Source organism: Brachycentrus maculatus, unplaced genomic scaffold (genome assembly GCF_059751285.1).
Source record: "Brachycentrus maculatus isolate JH-2025_06_01 unplaced genomic scaffold, ASM5975128v1 h1tg000119l, whole genome shotgun sequence".
In the NCBI taxonomy this organism is placed as follows: domain Eukaryota; kingdom Metazoa; phylum Arthropoda; class Insecta; order Trichoptera; family Brachycentridae; genus Brachycentrus; species Brachycentrus maculatus.
The window spans coordinates 3,631,053-3,652,051 of record NW_028280872.1 but is presented as its reverse complement, the minus strand read 5'-3'; the positions used below and the strand labels follow the sequence as shown (position 1 = coordinate 3,652,051).

Below are 20,999 nucleotides of genomic sequence, written 5' to 3'. Positions count from 1 at the left end.
AAGCCGATACAATTCACAGCGGTGAAGGTGTTCGCTATCGACAGAGCACTTCTAGCCGGAGTAAGTATAAAACAAACTGATAATATTAACACTATGCCATCCGTACATCTAATCTAGGTTCAGATTATTTTGCTTGTCGCTGGCCGTTGTTCCAGGTTTTCAGAAGATAATAAACCGTCAAATTTTACTAATCTCATCGTCAGTTCTCATGAGTTCTCAATCCTGTCCCTATATTTTCTACAAAATTTTGAGCATATCGCACACTTCTTTCAACAACGTCATATTTCAAAAAACTTGATTTTTCAGGAGATCGTTTTCAAAGTTAAAAATATAATAAAATGTATTAAAAATAAATATCAAGCCACTTATTGAACTTTTAACTGTGCAACAGATCTTTTTAGGTAAAACCTGAATGTTTTTTCTCCATTTGAAAAATATTTTGAATATTTAAAAAAATAATTAAGCAATACCTTTTCTTTAAAATGCAAAAACAACACTTTCTGCCCTGTAGCGGGTAAATATTAAACTTAACCAAAAATATGCCGCTTTTGCTGGGATATAGTACATATTCTGGGCATTCCGAAAACATGCACGACTGAAAATTGACGATTTTTGATATATGACGTTGTTGAGAGGAGTGAGCGATATGTGTAGTTTTTTTATTTTTTTATTATTTTATTATATATTAATTTATTTATATATTCTTGAGTACTTGGTATTTCTCCTTTAAATGATATGAATAATTAAATCATTCTTTCAAATGATAATCTCACCAGCATTTGCCTGAAAATTTTGCGCACAACACCATCATGGTGTCACTGCCATTTTTTTATTGTTTTGCGCACAATACCAAAGTGGGGTCACTAGCGTTTCTCGGTAGTTTTGCATACAACACAAAAGTGGTGTTATTGGCATTTCTCAAAAGTTTTGCATACAACACCAACGTGGTGTTACCAGCATTTCTCAATAGGTTTGCATATGGCACAACACTGGTGTCACTGGCATCTGTCCAATAGTTTTGCTTACGGAACCACAGAGGCGTCATCCGCATTTGCTTTATAGTTTTCACGGAACAACAAAGTGGTGTCAGCGGAGGCAAAGTGTTAATATTGATCAAATACCAATTATTAAATTGTCTAATAACAAATATTATTAATAAGATTAATTATATTTGGTGTTAGACGCCACCAAATATGATTAATTAATAAGATATCCATTTTTACAGATTTTTACAACTGTCTCCAGTAACTTAGTGATTCTCATACAGTTTTCTAAATAAATCCAGATAATTGTGAATTTGAAATATTTTATTACCTTAGGTGCAAATATTTTATCAAATAAATGAGTGAAAAATTACAATTATTTATCACATGTTTTTTATGCATCTTTTTCCCTACATTTGTTCCTCATTCATTTTTATTTTTATTTAATTTTGTATCAGATATGACAATGCATACTTGCATTTTGTAAAGTAAATTAAGGCTCAGGCTTTCATTTAAAAAAAAAACAAAAGTTAAATTTTTTATATAAATTCCTGTTTTTTTTTGTTTACATAAAATTATCACAGCGCATATTATTACATAGTGTTGCTTTTACTAATACATCCCATACATGGTTAAATAAAGAATCAATAAATTTTAAAATACAATCATATCAATCAATCAGCAATAAAGGTACAAAATGAGTTATAACTGGAACATCTTATCCATTAATCCTGAAAAAAAAAGTATAGTGTAGTATTCTCGTTGTTTTTAATTATTATCATCCCATAAATGAGTTAAATTATTCGTGTATATTATTTAGTTTAGCGAGTGGACCTTTCCCTCCATCGAAATGATCAACTGCTGCATATCATCTAATTGCCACATACATTGGGCGTGTTCACACATACTACCATGTTTTCATTTTACTAATCCAAGCCAAATATATTTGACTGTGTCTATACTGGAACGTGGAGAGACATCTCTTGGGGTAATTATACTATTAAAATATGTGAATTTTTGCTAAAAATTTGCGGTGGGTATTATCATATCAAAACACTAAAAAATTTAGGATATTTTACTATAAAAATTAATCATATAGTATAAAGTTATAAAACATGACGTTTTTTGTTTTAGTTTATGCAATTCCTTTAGTTTTTGTGTGTTTGCGAGATTTTCAATGCAGTGCTCTCCAAGCCGGCCATACAAAATTAGCGTTTAAATAACATGTGTCGGGTTGTGGTACCATGGTCAGTTGAGTCAGAGTTTCTGGGTTCGAACCCACTCTACCACAATTTGATACTTATTTTTAATAATGAGCCCCCAAGGCTCACTGAAATAGTATGAAATTGAAGTAATTATGTAAATAATAAAAATAAAATTATTTCAAAACTAAAATGTGCTTATTTTTGTGCTTAATTCTAGCCTATGGTAGGCATTAAAATTTTCATGATTTAATATATAATATATAAAATACAATGTACATACTTAACACCAGACAGTATACACATTTGGTAAGTCTTTATAATATCCTTTTTTTTTAAAGGAATAACTCGCAAAGCGTCTATTTTAGATGCTTGTCTGCAGGTAGGATAGTAAGGATAGGGAAGGTAAATGTGAAAAATACATCACGAACACCCAGAACAATTGAAAATAAATCTTTCTTGAATTTATTTCGCAATTGGCGGGAATCGAACCCGCGGCGCCAGTTTCGCAGTCGAGCGTCTACCCAGCTACGCTACGGTGCCTGTCTAAATATATATACATTAGGCTACACTCTTCTTAAAAGTTACGGCCAGCAGAGAGCACCTTTATTAATACCTCCTGGCTCTTAACGGGTTTACAATGAGAGTATCCCATGTTGCCATTATTACAGTTTACAATTGTATTTTAACATTAAAAGACATCTTCAAAACTTACCATCTTTTAATCGTTTCAAAATTTCCTCTTTTATATCCAATTCTTTTCTCAATATCTGAAGTTGTATTTTATGTTTTTGTTTTATAAACTTCAACTGTTCACATTCCATTCGTGTTTTAACACTGGCAGGATTATTTCTAATCCCTCCACTTCTTTGGGGGTGGCTCTTATAGTTTTCATGATAACCTTTCTTATTAGAGGCTTTTCTCCGAGTTTTCCATTTCGGTGCACAACTTTCTATGTCTGGGCTATCTGAAGGATATTCATTGGAAATCTAACAAACAAACAAAAGTATTATAAACTTTATATTCGAAAAAATTATATTATTATGATTATATTCCTTGTGTGGCGGCAACACGGTCTCGTCACACGCCGAACCGAACAAGTCCGAACGCACCAAACCGAATAAGTCCGAACAAGGCTGAACAAGTCTGAACAGCGGACACATTGGACTACCTTCAGTAATATTAGATTTAATTTTAACTGTCGCATACTTTATATTTTTTACTTCAGTTCTTTAACTCCACTTTTCATAAATTATTTGCCATTATTTTATTCAAGTATTTAGTTAAGTTTATATTTGTATCAATAAAGGAAAAAACTGTACGTACATTATTTTATTTCTTTCTATGCACCAACCTCACTACACAACCAAAAGTAGTGCACCAAAACCAGGTCACTAAATTTGTATTGTGATTAATAATTAATTATGCACAAGCACTATCCATCTAATTACAAACTTTGATCAGTATTACTCAGGGTTATTTTTTAGACAAAAAAAGTCCCGGAACTCACTTCATGTCAAGCTTTTTACTTAAAATAAATATATTCAAATATCTTTTAAATATTTATTCAAACATTTCAATAAACTCCCTAAAGAAATAAAAAAAATAGATGATATAAAAATCCTTAAGAAAAAAATTAAAGCTCTATACATTTAAATCTTAAAAAAAATATTTAAAAAAAACTATTATATCTTTTACTATATAACATTAAACCACGAGTGTAAGTCCCTTTCCAAGCACAAGAGCACAGACTCTTTTATGGAGAGGCACAGCGAATCGAAATATAAAAGTTCTCCATATGTATAAATGATTCAAATGTATTATGTTATAAATAAAAATGTAAATATATTAAATGAATAAAAAAAAAAAAAAAATGATTTCAATACAATATTGTATCATTTTGATGAATTATATTCATATAGATTGTAATTACATAAGCGCAAGCGTTGTTTTGTGTAATTGATTATGAAAAATTTTCAAAAAAATATCCACGCAAAATGGTGCCGGAACGCCGTTGCACCGCGTTACATAAAAAAAGGCCATGGTATTACTAGTCTGATTTTAGTTGGCTGGAAGAAATTGCTTCTTGGCAATAAGCCCACTAGTGTATGTATACTGGTAAACTGGCAAACAACATTACAAGTTTAAATATCTAAATAAATATAAACTTATTAACATTATTTTTTACATCTCAACATTGATGAATAAGAATATGGAAGTCTAGGAAGAAGTTTTAATGATCACTTTACATACGTGTAACATTCACCAATTATACGAATGATTAAATTCTTGAAACTTTTATGACAGGCGTAGTTGAGTAGACACTCGGCTGCAAAACTGGCGTCACGGGGACAATTCCTGCCAAGTGCAAAATAAATTCAAGAAAGATTTATCTTCAATTGGTCTGGGTATTTGTAATGTATTTTTCACATTTACCATCCCTATCCTTGCGATCCTGCCTGCAGACAAGCCTCTAATAGAGGCTTTGCGAGTTTTTCCTTTAAAAAAAAATCACTCTAGAATTTGAGTAGTGTAATTGTCAATCATGGGTAGAATTGGTGAATGTTACACGTGTGTATGATCACTTAAAGTAACCAGCCTATGACAGTCGTAAGCCCCGTAAATGCTCAGACTTCCATATTCTTCATCATCTATGTTGAGATGTCAAAAATAATGTAAAAAATAACTCCTAATTGAAGATAAGTATTTGGACACACTCAAAATGTTATAAGTAAGCTTACTTGTTCTGCACAGTCTATTGCGTCTAGTCGGCTATCGTTTATGGGTTCCTCTTTTTCTGGTCCATTAACTATATTGGTAATGTCAGAGGAACTAGCATCATCACCCGTAAAACCATTACACTTTTCCAAATTTTCATCAGAATCATATCTGCAAACAAATCATTGAACATACTTAATAGAAATCCAAATACTTTGCTCACAAATCTGGATTATCTCCAATTATAGGAGTTATTTTTCACATATGAAAAATAACTCCTATAATTGGAGATAATCCAGATTTGTGAACAAAGTATTTGGACATACTCAAAATGTTGTAAACAAATTAAGTGGTCAAATTATAAGCTAAAATAATAAAAATTAAAATGATAATTTCTGGCTTTTCTCATGTATGTGATTATAATTCAGGATTCGGACCTCATATACTAATAAAAGAGTTTCTGCTTATTTAAAGGCTTCTTTTCATCTCACCAATAGATGTCTCTATTGAAGTTCTAGTGATTCAGGAACAGTGTTTCAAAATTGGTTCATATATGTAGAACTTCCAAGAATTTTAGTGGTGCGGTTGTCAATCATAGGTAGAATTGGTGAATTTTACATGTGTAAAGTGATAACTTAAACCAGCGTATGACGGTCGTCAGCCCTGTAAATGCCCAGACCTTCATATTCTTCTTCATCTTTGATGAGATGTCAAAAAATAGTATTAAAGATTTTACATAACTTTTTTATTAAAATACAACAAAAAAGTTTTGTTTTAGTTGTTTTGTTTGTATGCGTTTGATACTGTAGGATTGCACAGAAAATATTGGTAGTAAACAGTAACTGATATCATAAACGTGTAGCTCACTCATTATGTTCTTTGCATAATTGAACAATTACCTGTTAAGTTTCATGTCTCGTGATGAATCAACCAACTGCCTTATTTTATCCAACATAGCATTGTCTTCTCGAACTCTACTCAAATCTGAATGCTGATTTGGGTCGATTAAATACTTAGATCTCCTTTTTAAGTTCTCCCACGACCCTCTAAGATTGTCAATGGACCTTCGAATCACAACAAAAATAATTGATTTCAGATATCAGCAGAAAAAACTTAAGAAATCAAAAGAAAATGCACCAAAACAAGACAAATATTCACCTGCAATTTCGAGAGTTTTTATTAAACTCGCTCGTAATTTGAGTCCAAGCTTTATTCTTTTTTTTACTTGACAGGATATCATTACCTTTAATTAAAACGGTATTATATTTACTGACCAGTTTGATCAGCAGATTCTTTTCCGCTTTGGTAAAATTGTGACATCGTTTTTTTCTATCAAAATCTATTTCCATAATTATCCGATGCAATTCCACTTTTGATTTAGTGCATGCAATCTTTTCACAATCACCAAAAAGTAGACTAATTAATATAATACATATATTTCGTGAACATGTTTACCAAATTTTTAAATTTCGTATCTGTCAGCTTTGTTGACAACCACAGACTAACTAATTTTATTTTGGCAATTATTATTTTTTGATCATAGACTAATAGTCTATGGTCTTAAAAATAATCACTAGGTAGGTACCTGCCTATCATTCACCGAAAAGCTTTGAATAATATAAAATATTTAGATAAACTCCATTTCTCCCGCTCCGATCAAAAATTATTTCCATTTAAAAAATAAAATGTAAAACCTTTCAGCGAAAGCTTAACTGACAGTGCACAATGAAGTATTGTTTGCAATCCTAACGTATTGATAAACGTGAAGCATATAGTTGGTAACAAAAATATGAAATAAACTTAATGCAGTCGAAACCTTTCAAACGATATGCGGCAAAACGATGAATGATAGAGATGCGGTGTAGAGAAAATATACAAGGCTGAGACAAGCATTATCGTTATAACTAAGAAAATTGTGTTGAGATGGTTTGGGTATGTGAATCAAATGAGTGAAGCACAGTAAAACAAATTTGAGACGAATGTAGTCGGTAATAGAAGCAGAGGAAGATCGAGGAAAACTTAGCATTATCAAGTAATTCAATTACTTGAAAGCTACCAGATCAGACGTCTGAATAATTGGATGATATGTATGAAGAGTTGCATAAATGCGGAACTGGCGAAGATTGTTTGCAAAGACAGAGTGGTGTGGCGTTCTATTCTATTATCTCTACCTTACCCTACAGGGAAGCAGCGTGATGGTTAGTTAGTTGAAATAAATATACTATACAAGTATGGGAAAGTAAATTTTTATTAATAGGTATCCCAAGTTTCTCACCCTAATTGACTGATCTTGCCTGTCTTGACTGATCTGTATTGAGAATGGACAATAAATTTGTGAAAACAAATATATTTTTGTATTTTTTTATTCTTCTCACAATCAGTGTAATAAGTTTGACAAATAAGAATTCTGTTGCAGGTTTAATGGTGTGGAATATTCTTCCACCAGCGATAAGAAACTGTTAGAGCAAGATGATCTTATAAAAAAACCTTAAAAAGCGTTTGTTTGCAAAACGAATACAAGCAAATTATTTTGTTAGCATTTTCAATATAGATCTTCACCGTAGAACCCTTAAGAGTATGTATAGAACCAATTAAAATAATATATATATTTATATATATATATATATATATATATATATATATATATATATATATATATATATATATATATATATATATATATATATATATATATATATATATATATATATATATATATATATATATATATATATATATATATATATATATATATATATATATATATATATGTATAAAACATGAAAATTAAAACGAATATTGTAACACATAACTCATTTTATTCCATAAATATTAATATACTTAGTAAAATTGTACATTATTTAAAAATTCAAAATAAATTAATATTTTTAATCCATTTTGCACTAATTGCTTTTTCCCTTTTTTAACAGTCTTTATATTCTTATTTAGTATTTTAGATAGGGCTTGTATATTTAAACAATTATAAGGTGATACATATTAAGAAAAAATAATTACCTAGTTTCCTTACATTAATATATGTATTGTAACTTTCTTACACTGATATATTTATTGCAATTAATATTGTATCAATTAACTCAACTGATAGCTCAGGTTACACATTATATTGTAACTCGCATTACCTTATGGGCAGTCCGTAATAATAATAATATAATATAAATGAGTACTACTTAGACGCCTCTGAATCATTTCAATGAGTCGATTGAAATGTTGCCGTTGTTTTGAAGCAGACAGGTACTAACACTTATAATTTTTCTGTTACTAAGTAAGATTTAAATAAGGGAAAACTATATTAATAAGGGGATTAAAATATTTGTGTTCTCACTATTTAAAAAAAATAAAAAGGTAAAATAATTAATATTAAATTGAATGCTAAGCAAAGAGTTTTGTTAAAACCAGAAAAAGTAGTCAATTACTAAATTAGTCATTTTTTTTAGTTATGTTGCTATCCTCAATATTGTGGGTTGTTTTCTCCGGCATGTTTTCTTGAATATTCCACAAATCAGATATAACACGCTGAAGATTTACAAAGGGCAGTTCCACAAGCAGTGTTAAAACCAATCCTGCCGCATAGGATAGTGATACTACTAATAGTGCCAAAAATCCCTGAAAGAATATTATCTAATTAATAATAAACAAAGACAACATAGACATAGAGCTAGTGATGGGATTCAAAATTTTCATGAATCGGTTCGCCCTTAAGGTACTACCCTACTAAAAATTGTTTTTACATTTATTCATTTATTGTTTTTTTTTATTCTGCACATAAACAGATCATTCACATAACAACTGAGGATGCTCCAATTATAAAAGTAGGTATAAAAGTAGGTGTAAGCGGCACACTTTTAATTTAATATTTACCCACTACAGGGCAGAAAATATTGTTTTTGCATTTTGAAAAAAAGGTAATGTTTAATTATTTTTTTAAATATGCTAATACCTAAAAAGATCTGTTGCATAATAAAAAGTTCAAAAAGTGGATCGATATTTATTTTTAATACTTTGTATTATATTTTTAAACTTTAAAAACGTTCTCCTGAATTTTTTTTATTTATGACGTTCTTGAAAGGAGTTAGCGACATGATCTCATTGTGTAACAACAAAAGATTAAGGAGCGGCTCGGCGAACTCTTAAAATTTTAGGCACCAGTTCCAGCGAACCGCTGAATCACACCCAAATCTTTGATCACACCACTGCTACCATCTGCCTACTCCTGCGGGGAAACAGCGTGATGGTAGTAGTAGCAGTAGTAGTAGTTCTTACACTATTTTGACATTTAGAAACACTGAAGAATCTCATTTCCTTTATTTGTTAGATTTTTGTTCTAAATTCTAATTTTATGAAAAATGTATCCTGTTTGATAAATTTGTATATGCGTACATGTACCGCCTAATCTAGGTAGGTATAATTTATTAATGCCTTTATAAAACAGAAGGCAAATCTTTTTCAATTTGAATTTAAAGCAAAGGAAGGGATATTCTATTGTTTTTTCATCTGTCAAAATGGTCAATTATGAAGAAAAAAAGGGTGAAAAGGGCAAATAAATAATATGTGTAAAAAACTTATAGGTAAGGGAGAAATGTGTGCTTTATATGTTTTTTTCCTTATCCATTAGACCAGACTGAACTAGCAACGCGTGGCCAGGTACATCTATAATATATAAAATAGGTGAAAACAGGTTGAATACTTACAAGTTTCCAAATATCCATGTGTATTGGTGTAGGTAGTTGTAAAATTAATACTTCTATAATAATTAAGTGTATTAGGAGAGCACAGTAATTTAGTTTTCCAGTTATTTTAAATATCCGAGATTCAAGAAAACTTAATTTGCCCACTGAAATCATAAAGTGATAATTTGAAATATTCGCTATGTGCCAAACGTGGGGCCATATGCCATCTGACCTGGTATTTTATGGCCCCACGGTTGGGGCTGTACGCACGGAGTGGCGTAGGTCCACCTCCTTTTTACACCGTGCGTATAGTACTCAAATCAAATTAAGAACCGACATAACATCCGGTCTACCAGACAATTAAAATAGGGGTGTCGGTAATTAACGAATATTTTTATTGGATTGTTTTTTTTATTTATGCAACATATATATATGTATTATATTTTAAAAAATTATTACATATTGTTGATTAATGCTGACACATAAAAATGTATCTATTTGAAGAATTAGCAGCCTTACACAACACACTTTTCGCGGAAATAAATTTGATTTATTGTACTTTGTTTTTAGTGTCTCTCTTTAAGTATTTTTATAACTTAAGTTTTTGTAATATTATAACTAATTGCAATATATAAATGATGATGTTATTCTAAATATTGATGTTTAACTTATTGAAGGAAAAAAAAAACAATTCTGATTAAAAAAAAATCCGCAGCCCGGAAGAAATCCCTAACATACTGTCCAAAATGTATCTGATACTTTTATAAATCATGACGTTAGATTCGACGCATCGGGTATTTCTCGCTTGAGCACCCAAAGCCGATACGTCGGATTTAGGTAGTCAAAGAGTAAATGCTTTAATAGTTGTGATATATTGGATTTATATATTACTTTAAAAAAAATAATTGCCTGTTGCAGGATTTGAGCCTAATTCGTTTAGATGTCTAGTCAGATCCAATTTTTTTTTCTTATAAAATTAGTGTTAATGAAATTTGAAATACCATAACTATTTAAGAAAAGAGCAAATCTCTTTGAGGAATGGGTTTTCAAAAATCTTACGGTTCCATTTGTTGGCACTGCATATAAACAAAATTGAAATCATTCCAATTGCCAAAGTCTTGCAGGTAAGAAATATAAAAAATACGGCCGGATTTTGTATTTCATTTAACATTATGTAAACACGTGCCAGCAAGACACTCCACATGATGGGCATGATTAAATTCATAGATGCCGGTAATATCTGAAAAAAAGTTTACAACTTTTAAATTCAATTTATGTAGAAATATTTTCAAAAATAATTTGATAGGACTAGATAACAAAGAATGTTTGGATAAGTGAAAAGACCAAGGTAATAGATGTCAAAGAATCGCTGAACAAAAGTGGAACTAGGAAGGTCATTTGGCACGCATGTCTGATGATAGATGGAGGAAAAAGGTGCTTGACTGGGGTCCTAGAACAGGACGCAAAAGCGTGGGTAGGTCCCAGAGAAGATGGTCCGATGACATTAAAAAAGTGGCAGACCTGCAGTGGAAGAGAGTCGCGTCCAATAGACAACTGTGGAAGCCCAAGAGGGAGGGCTTTGTTCAATACTGGATACAAGAAGAAGGCTGAAGTAAGTAAGTGAATAAGACAACATTAAAGATTTAAAAAAATAAAAAAATTAATGGATGATTCCGAATGGAAACCAAGAGTTTCTATACCGGACCTGGGAATATGGCGGGAGCTTCTAGAGGATTAGAAAACACTAGATTTAAAATTTGAAGGTCATATTTCAAGATTTATGAAATGATTTAAGAGGATACAATAAGTGATGTGAAAAATGCATTATTTATGAATTGCCTACCGAAGACTGAGTGATTTTTATTTAGAGCTTCTATTACATTTTATATAATGTTCATCGATGTTTATTATTAATTAAATTTATGTGCTTCGTATGTGACCAGTTGATTATTAACAATATTTTTAATCTATGTGATAGCACTTAAACACTGGATTAGATGTCAAAACAGAGACGAAGCATCTTATTTATGGCCAAACTAGCATATTTCCACCATACAAAAAATATGCTTTGTCTGTGTTAAACATATAATATATGTGTAAATTATGGTAACACTGAACTAAACCAAAATATTTCATTTGACATTTTTTTCCCTGGTGTGGTGTAAATAAAACAATCATCATAATTTTGTTTGATGTACAAATATTAACACAATGTTATTTCGATTTACTAAGTAGAGATAATTTCTCACTAATTTTAAAATTTCTTATTCAAATAATTTTGAGATTGTTTATTTGACAAAAGATTTGTAAATTCAATACTAGGTAATACTCCAATACTCTATATCAGGGGTTCCCAAAGTGTGCGCCGCGGCGCCCTGGTGCGCCGTAGAAAGTAAAGAGGGGCGCCGTGAGTCGATCCTCTATCATTAAACCACAAATATTCTCGGGTACCTATAAAGCAACAATTTCTTTTTTGAGAGCTAGCATCTTTATACCCAAATACTATTTTTGTAGGTACCTATTTCTTTCGACTATAATATATGTATATACATATATAGTTACATTATCTATCCCAAATAGCTTACTAAAGTAGGGCGCCGTGACAAAATACTAAACTTGTAAGTGCGCCGCGGGCTGAAAAAGATTGGGAACCCCTGCTCTATATTATTTATTATAACTAGAAGATTCTTAACAAAAACAAACGAGAATGCAAAAAAATGTGAAAAATATCCAAAGTTACCGAAATTTTATACCATGTATGATGTTTAATACAATGCCATGAGTGCATTTTTTTTTAGATAAATATATCTGTTTACACGAATTCGTTATAGAAAATTGAGTTCAAATAATTTTCCAATAACAGGAGCAGAGGTAGCAGATGACATTTTCCGCACATAATTCCCTTGACCACACATTATGGTACATATAAGTAGATACCAACTAACATCCTTTTTACAATTGCAGTTCTTGTTGCACAATTATATACTATATTATACAGCTTTTTTTTTTACGTACTTCCTTTAGTTTGGTGCTTGGATTGTTTTCAATATAAATCTGTACATATCCAGCAATTACACCTAAAGCAAAAGTTCCACAATTTCCATTAAAGGTAGTGTAAAAATTTTCGAAAACCGGATCATCTTTAAATCTTGTCGTGAGTGTCCTGAAAATATACCAATTTGACTATTAAAAAAAGAAGAATAACCCGCAAAGCTTCTATTTTTGTCTGCGGTAGGATGGCAAGGATAGAAAACGTAGATAGAAAAATTATATACCAATCACCCGGACCAATGGAAAAAAAATCCTTTTTTTAATTAATTTTTCAATTGGCAGGATTTAAACCCACACCCAACTACGCCATGGCGTCTGCCGTGTTCCACACAAAACAGTTATCATTAATTTCTTGCTGTTTTTAAAAATTGCGAATGTGTGAGAAATTATTAGGTACTTTATTAATAATGATTATTGTCAGCCTATGTAGTTTTTAATTCATTTGGCTGCCATGCTAGAAGTCTCAGACTAGATTCCCACGGTCAAAATAAAGTAATTTTTAATATAATAATTATTTGATATCACCCTGGATTGGTATCTGAGGGACAAAACTGATCAACTTGACTTCATGTAATTTATAATCAAGATAACACTACTTAAATGTGGTAGAAGAAAAAACTATCATTTTGTATTTGGAGACATTAAGTAACAGTACATAAAGTATAAATATTATATTGATAATAACTCACTGTGGTGTAATAAATCTTTCAATCGGATACCCGTTTATGTATGTCAATGCTCCTTGAATGGTTACAGCAGTGACAAGTGCCCCTCCTAAAATATAATTTGCTAACTTAGGAATCTTTTGTACCACTAACATTATAGACAAACCAATGACATAAAGAGGCATCTCTACGCTAAGGTACCTGAAACAGAAATGCAGATTGACAATTACGTTAAACTTGATCTTGTGACGAAAAGTTAATACAAAAAAGATAATTAACTTTCCGGGATTATGGATGTAAATGAACGTTGGTGCAAAGTTTCCTCAAAGGAGTATTGATGTCGAAGTCAAATGTCGAAGTCCGTCTGTCAATTGGTATGATGTTACTTGTATAGCAATCACATCTGTGGGTATGCGTATGTAATTTTATCATAAAATAAAACCTAAAGATGGTGAGTTTATTTTTTTTTATTATTTTTTATAAAACTTCTATCTTCATAATATGTAGATTTCGAGAAAAAATTTTCATGTAAAAAGAACCCACTCCCGAAGAGAAAGTCGGACATCAATTAGTGTACTCCTAGAAAGGTTAAGCCAGTCCTCACTCCCTGTATCCTACCCTCATTTAGTTACCCTATCTTGGATCTATTTATGTTTAGCAAAGACATTTTATTTATTTCACTCTAACTTATACGCCACAAGTGTGTGGAAGCAAGACATCAATAATGAACTAATTTTTTCTGATCATTCATGCTGAGATTCCCGCAGTCGATTTGTGAACATGATACCTATGTTATTTGTGGCAATCTCCATATTATTATTACATACAATATTTCTATGAATACTGCTGGGGTCTCTCAAATTCCACCTTTTAAAGCATGCGTAATTTTTAGTTACTTTAGGTGAGCAGGGTTAAAATTATGATATTCTCTAATGAATTACTAGCGCTCGACAAACATGTGTCTAGAAACCCAGAAGCGTAACCGCCATTATTAAACATTAAAAGATTTTCAATGATAATTTGTTGTATGTCAGTACCTAACTGTGAAAATATTATCTGAACCATCTCAGGTATAAGCTTTTCTATTTGTTGATTCATGTTTCACATTCTTTTGCATAACTACACCTTTATTTTGCAACAAAATATGATAACTCAAAATGCAACATTATGTGATAATAATAAAAAAATCATTAACTGAAATTATCTTTTGATAAAAGTGTGATCATATATTTACTCTGTTAATTGACATTTTTCATACCTTACCAATAATCAATTTAAAATGTCATGTTATTCTCTCAATAAATAAAAGAAACAAAAAAAGATTTCAGCTGACTATGGAAAAACAAGTTTTGGATGCATTTTAGTTGTCAATCCTGCTTTGAAAATTGGTCAAATATAAGGCTTATACTTTGATAACATCCATTTATTTTATTTTATTTAAAAGCCTATTTAAAGATGCATTTTTCTTAATATTTATTCTTTAAAAAATAATTTTGTTATTACCAGGTTGTTGGAGCACACTGGTCTGTAGCTTTATTGGAGTTAATGTATAAAAGGTTAGCCCACCAATACTTTTCACATTGTTCATATTCTGGTTTGAGCTCTAAATATCCCACAAAAACGTCTAGAGATTTGAGAGTCAGAAGGGTTATTCCAATTGTAGTAGCATATACTGGTGTTAACCTTAAATTTAAACATATTCATATGATTTAGGAAAATGGACCAAATAGTTCTTTATTATATTTTTTAACAAAAAATATTTAAATTTCAAGTTCAAAGCAAGAGCAATATAATACTATTCATGTGATGTCTTGCTTATCCATTTTTTAAATTAACTTTTACATATTAAATTAATTTTAGAAGTTTGTATTGAATATGATATTGAATGCATCGAAACATGTTACAATTTTTTTAAGACGTAGTTGTATTTTCAAGTAATAGTAAAATTAAAAATAATAATTTTTAATCAACCTTTTGCTCTTACAACATACGGGCAAAAAAATGGGCCTTTGTGAATTATATATAGATATATATATATATATATATATATATATATATATATATATATATATATATATATATATATATAATATATATATATATATATATATATATATATATATATATATATATATATATATATATATATATATATATATATATATATATAGATATATATATATATATATATATATATATATATATATATATATATATATATATATATATATATATATATATATATATATATATATTATATATATATATATATATATATATATATATATATATATATATATATGTATATATATATATATATATATATATATATATATATGTATATATATATATATATATATATATATATATATATATATATATATATATATATATATATATATATATATATATATATATATAAATATATATATATATATATATATATATATATATATATATATATATATATATATATATATATATATATATTATATATATATATATATATATATATATATATATATATATATATATATATAAATATATATATATATATATATATATATATATATATATATATATATATATATATATATATATATATATATATATATATATATATATATAAATATATGTATATATATATATATATATATATATATATATATATATATATATATATATATAAAGTGAACATTACCTGAACCATCGACATCCTAAGTAAGAAGCAAATGTACTAATCAATCCAAAGTTTTGAGTTTTTTTAATGGACTTCAAGATATTAGTGGCCATCGTGAAACCAGTTATACAGAAGAATATCTGACTGCTCATTAGAAAATATCCTGAGAAAAACATCTTGATTACATCCATTTGGGATTTCTAAAAATATCAAAGACTATGTTATAGTAAACCTGAAAAATTGCAGTTATACAAGTATTGATTTCAATCCCAGGTCTAGCCAAAAAAATGTTTTGATATCTTTCATTCATTCATTTCACTAATAATACACTATGTTTATGAAAACATACAAACAACCACATTAGGTTAAAGGATCTTTGAATATTACGCAGTAAACCTATATAACTTACTTCCATTTTCCAAAACAAACATTAAAATAAGAAAAGTATATTTTATATATATATATATATATATATATATATATATATATATATATATATATATATATATATATATATATATATATAATATATAAATATATAGATAATATAGGTGGGCAGATTTGAATTAGATCCTATCGTTCGGCCACGTCATCGATGATTGCATGACTGATGCTAAACAAATTACTTATCAAATAACTTAATAAAAAAAAAGTATAGCAAAATGTGTCCTCGGTGTGAGAAAACCCAATGAGCAAACATTATTGTAAATTTTAAATGTGTATGATAAAGAAAGATACATTTTATCTTCCCCTGTCAAATATATTTTTTTATATGCCTACCTTGGGTTCAAATATCTCCGGATTAGAAAGAAATAGTTTATGGGCAATACCAGCAACATGGGTTACAATAATAATCAACAAAAAAATTGTTCTTATTCCATCAATGACAGACACCCAACCTTTCGTTTCACTTGGGAGAGTTGAGAATTTATCCCAGTTATATGGTATATTAAAAGCGTGTAAAATCCTTTTCCCCAAACCTAAAAATATTATGAATGATTAATTAACACATTCGCTGCTAATATAAAAAAAAACATGGAAACATCTTGGTGCTCAATATACAGGGTACGGCAAAACAAACAGTGCAGTTATGAAGGGCTATTTTTAAAATAAAACGGTCTGAATTATAGAAATGAGACAAATTTAATTTTATTTGGTGCATCATGCCATCGCTGATGTATCGCTGCCAATGTATCGCTGCCTCCAGCAGCGATACATTGATGAAGGTGATTTCTGAAGTTTTCAACTGCATTTTGGCACATATCAATGGGCATAGCGGTGATTTCCCTCTGAATTTGTTCCTTCAAGGTGTGAGGTTGATGTTTAAAAACTCTTTCCTTCAGAGAGCGCCACAGGAAAAAGTTGCGAATGCTTAAATCAGGTGAGCATGTGGGCCATCCCACGTCATCCCTCGAGAGAGACGAGGCTGCAGGGAACATCTGTCACAGTTTTGTCATTGAAACTCGAGTAGTATGGGCCATAGCACCGTCCTGTTGAAACCAGATATCTTCTAGATATCTGGTTTCCTCCATTTGTTCTTCCAATTGCGATTCAAAAATCTTATCCAACATGGAAACACAACGTTGAGCGTTGACAGTCACGATTCTTCCATTCTCCTCGAAAAAATACGGCCCGATTACCCCCTATTTGGAAATTGCACACCACATAGTCACTTTTGGGGAGTGAAGAGGTCCAAGTCACAATTAAATTATGGTGAGGGATGGTATCACGATGCCCAAGATTGAAGTGCAGGCGAAAGGCCCTCTGGATGGCGATGACAGAACGGCCATTTTCAAGAAACGAAACCATGGCAACGACTGAAAACGGCAAGACCCTTCCGATACAATGAGACCACTCTCAGCTTCCTACTCTCTACACACGGTACGTACCGGCCTTCCGAAACTGCGCTATCTGTTTTGGCACACTTTGTATTTGAATTATTAAAATGTATTTACTCGACTCGGGAGAGCATGCGTCTCATTATACAGTTATATATTAATGTCAAGGTCATTCTTTAAGGTAGAACTATATGTGTAAATATTCAAAAATACATTTTTTTAAAGATGTTTATTTTGATTGTGGTCTTTGGGAATTGGGCACTGAATGAGATATCCACACTTCTTTTAATGATTTATCAAACATTCACGGTACACGATATACTGTTCACGGTACAAGTATATACGTTTAAAAAAAGGTGTACTTTTTTATATGGGTATAACGTTTTTAGTTATCTATAGGGATTATGTATATACTAAAAATATCAACAGTGCACAGTTTATTAAGACATTAACATATTGTGCACATCCTGTCTACAAAGGTACATATGGACTAATATTTATTAGATGTTACCCTAGACTGTTCCCTGAATGAGTGATCACTTGCCTTCATGTAAGTAACAATCAAGATAATACTGCGTCAAAACGATCCAGTGCCCTATGCACTATTGGGTCCGGATAAGGATAAGAGAGAAGAATAAACATCTTACGTTACAATACCTTTTGGTTTATCCGCTTTATTTGTGATAACAGTGGAGATGATATTGAGTGTGACTATTAAAAATAGTGCCGTCACAAACATTCTGGCAGCGAAACTCAAAGGCCTAGATTCGTGACTACCGTGGCACAAAGAATTAATTACATCTCCGCCGAAGCCATATTCCTTATTCATCTTTCTATCTGTCCATTGCTGTAATACTGAATGAAGGACATCTTTGTCCGAGCGTAAGGATGCGATAGACACACCCGAAGGGAGAGGTTTATTGCTGATACATATTCCTCGGCGTAATAAGTCATGACTGAAATAATACATATTTCTGGTGGTGTTCTGCAAAAAAGATTTTTATTTTAACCAGTTCCCAGTTAAGCCCGAGTGTGACTCAGGCAAGGAGTTTGCATTGTAATGATGAGCCCGAGTGCTAATTGGGAAAATCGTATTCTAACTTCTGATTATTGATTTGCCTGAGCCGAATATATTTGTTTTCATTAACTAAACCGAGCGGTGTTTGTGCAGTCTTATTTCGACTTAATGGTGATGATTTCTTGCACAGCAAGTGGTTGTGATCGGTAGCCTGGAGGGGAAGAGTGGGAGAGGAAGATCTCCGCACGATGGACCGATCAAATTAAGGCAGAAGCAGGCACCTCGGTGGTTGGAGCGCTACATGCAGCGCACTCAAGAGATAACTAGAGTCATTGCTTCCACAAGGGTGTACTCTCAGTAATGGACTAAGACACAACTCTCAGTAATGGACTAAGATGGGAAAGGAATACTTTTTACCTTAATTTTGTACCATAAATCCCCAGGGTTGTCTGAAGTGAGCTGAATATGTACTAAACAGAACAATCCATTTGGGTCATTTAAACATTCTCCATAGTCTTCTGATAGGGTAAGCTGAGGGAACCCACTGGTATCTAAATTTGTTGGAATTGGAATCAAAATTAACCTGTGCAGCGGTTAAAACTTACATGAAAGTTGAAACAAAACCTATCAAATACGTTTGAAACTGATAAATATGACTCTCATTAAACACCTCTGTCCAAATCCTCACAACTCCATCCGAAGTATAAGTGTATTCACAACTCCATTTAAATTGTAATCGCAATAAAATATATAAGGCTGGTTCCCAAACCTGAATAAAATTCCTGGTGCCCTACAGGAATTTTGCCATCCGGCTGTCCGATTAGCATGATAAAACGGATGATTGGCTTGTGCTTTTGGCCGTCTTTCTTTGGATCGGTGTGCTTGATCAGTGCGGGATCACGGTGTGCGTAAATTCGATCCCGCTAAACTGTCGTAGTCGCTTTTATTTTTAAAAACCAGACTGCCGGATGGTAAAATTCCATATAGTGCACTAACGCTCTTATCCTGTCAAAATTACCGTATTGGGCGATTGTCCACTACCCGGAATTTGACCGTCCGGCAGCCCGGTTTTGAAAAACGAAAGCGACTACGACAGTTTAGCGTGATCAAATTTACGCGCAACGTGTTCACGCATCGATCAAGAGCACCGATCTGAAAAAATATGGACAAAAGCACATGCCAATCCAAGCCAATCGTCCTTTTAAAACGCCAACTGACGTTCCGGACGGTAACATTCCATGTAATTCCATGCAGTGGAGAAACCCCCATTCTTTCATAAATTACTGGTGCTCATCATCCATGTGTCAAAAATTTAAAGAAAACATAGTAGCCATCCGTTGTATTTAATCGAATTTCCAATGACAATTTATATAATAAAAATAAATTTGTAAAATTTATAAAGCAAAATACGACCTCAAGGGCGCTCATATACATATCAATCTGTGCAACATTTAATTTATATATTATTACAGTCTGGTACCGAAAGCGCAAGACTTATCGCCTTTCCTTTATGTTTTTCTTTCCTCAAGAAAACATTGCTTCAATACAATTCAATGCCCTATACACCATTGGGTGGGGATAAAGATTTAAAGAAGAATAATATTTATGAATCTGTTATTAAACACTGCTTTAATACGATGCAGTGCTCTATACATCATCGGATGCAGATAACCATTAGAAGAAGAAAAAGAATAATTTAAGACATGAGCATATTTTTAAATTAATCATTTCCATCAATTCTTTCTTGTTTTAATTGAAAACAAAATGATTCAGAGTAAAGGATAAAGATAGACACCATACCAAAATTAAAAACCAATTTTCTCCCGACTGATATTGGAATATTTTTATCGATATATAAAATATTTTAACTTTGCTCAATCAAAATAACAACTCCCAAAAAATTGTTTACCTATAACAGGGTATTTTGTATCCATCTGATATAAATAGCACAAACTTATAGCGTAATATAGTAACACAACAGCTGAAAACTTCATTTTCACAATTAATCCTCTACTATGTACCTACCAATGAAGAATACAATTTACAATATATAACTGAATTTCACAGAAAACAAATTAACATAAGGTTTATATACCACTTTTTATTTAACTAATTTATGTAAATCTTTCAATATTGTTATGCCGCGCTAGGTATTA

At 30.9% G+C, this 20,999-nt stretch overlaps 1 protein-coding gene across 5 annotated transcripts; it reads right to left on the bottom strand.

Moving 5' to 3' along the window:
• Window positions 1-1,289: 1,289 nt before the first annotated feature.
• On the bottom strand, window positions 1,290-20,888 carry LOC148309713 (uncharacterized). 5 transcript variants are annotated; one of them, XM_088259698.1, is made up of 9 exons: window positions 20,753-20,888; window positions 19,261-19,394; window positions 18,483-18,810; window positions 16,768-16,967; window positions 16,009-16,187; window positions 14,811-14,990; window positions 13,332-13,508; window positions 12,607-12,754; window positions 9,620-9,755 (listed from the first exon to the last, which is right to left on the bottom strand). In XM_088259698.1, exons 1-9 carry the CDS (start codon window positions 20,835-20,837, stop codon window positions 9,744-9,746), a joined length of 1,443 nt encoding a protein of 480 aa, XP_088115824.1. In that variant the 5' UTR covers window positions 20,838-20,888; the 3' UTR covers window positions 9,620-9,743. The 5 variants fall into 5 exon arrangements, with proteins under 5 accessions (XP_088115827.1, XP_088115828.1, XP_088115829.1 ...); XM_088259700.1 differs by lacking the exon at window positions 9,620-9,755 and having other exon boundaries at window positions 12,713-12,754; window positions 13,332-13,416; XM_088259701.1 differs by lacking the exons at window positions 9,620-9,755; window positions 12,607-12,754; window positions 13,332-13,508; ... (4 more) ...; window positions 19,261-19,394; window positions 20,753-20,888 and adding exons at window positions 1,290-1,714; window positions 2,901-3,174; window positions 4,927-5,074; ... (1 more) ...; window positions 6,062-6,146; window positions 7,919-8,331.
• Window positions 20,889-20,999: the final 111 nt, after the last annotated feature.

What these genes read in the sequence shown, in the direction of transcription:
- LOC148309713 (XM_088259698.1), bottom strand. Translation starts at nt 20,837, where the DNA reads ATGAAGTTTTCAGCTGTTGTGTTACTATATTACGCTATAAGTTTGTGC. An exon ending in ATTTATGGTACAAAATTAAG is followed by an intron (nt 18,811 to 19,260) that starts GTAAAAAGTATT and finishes TCTTTTTTGCAG; the next exon opens with AACACCACCAGAAATATGTA. An exon ending in GAAAGATTTATTACACCACA is followed by an intron (nt 12,755 to 13,331) that starts GTGAGTTATTAT and finishes GTATATTTTCAG; the next exon opens with GACACTCACGACAAGATTTA.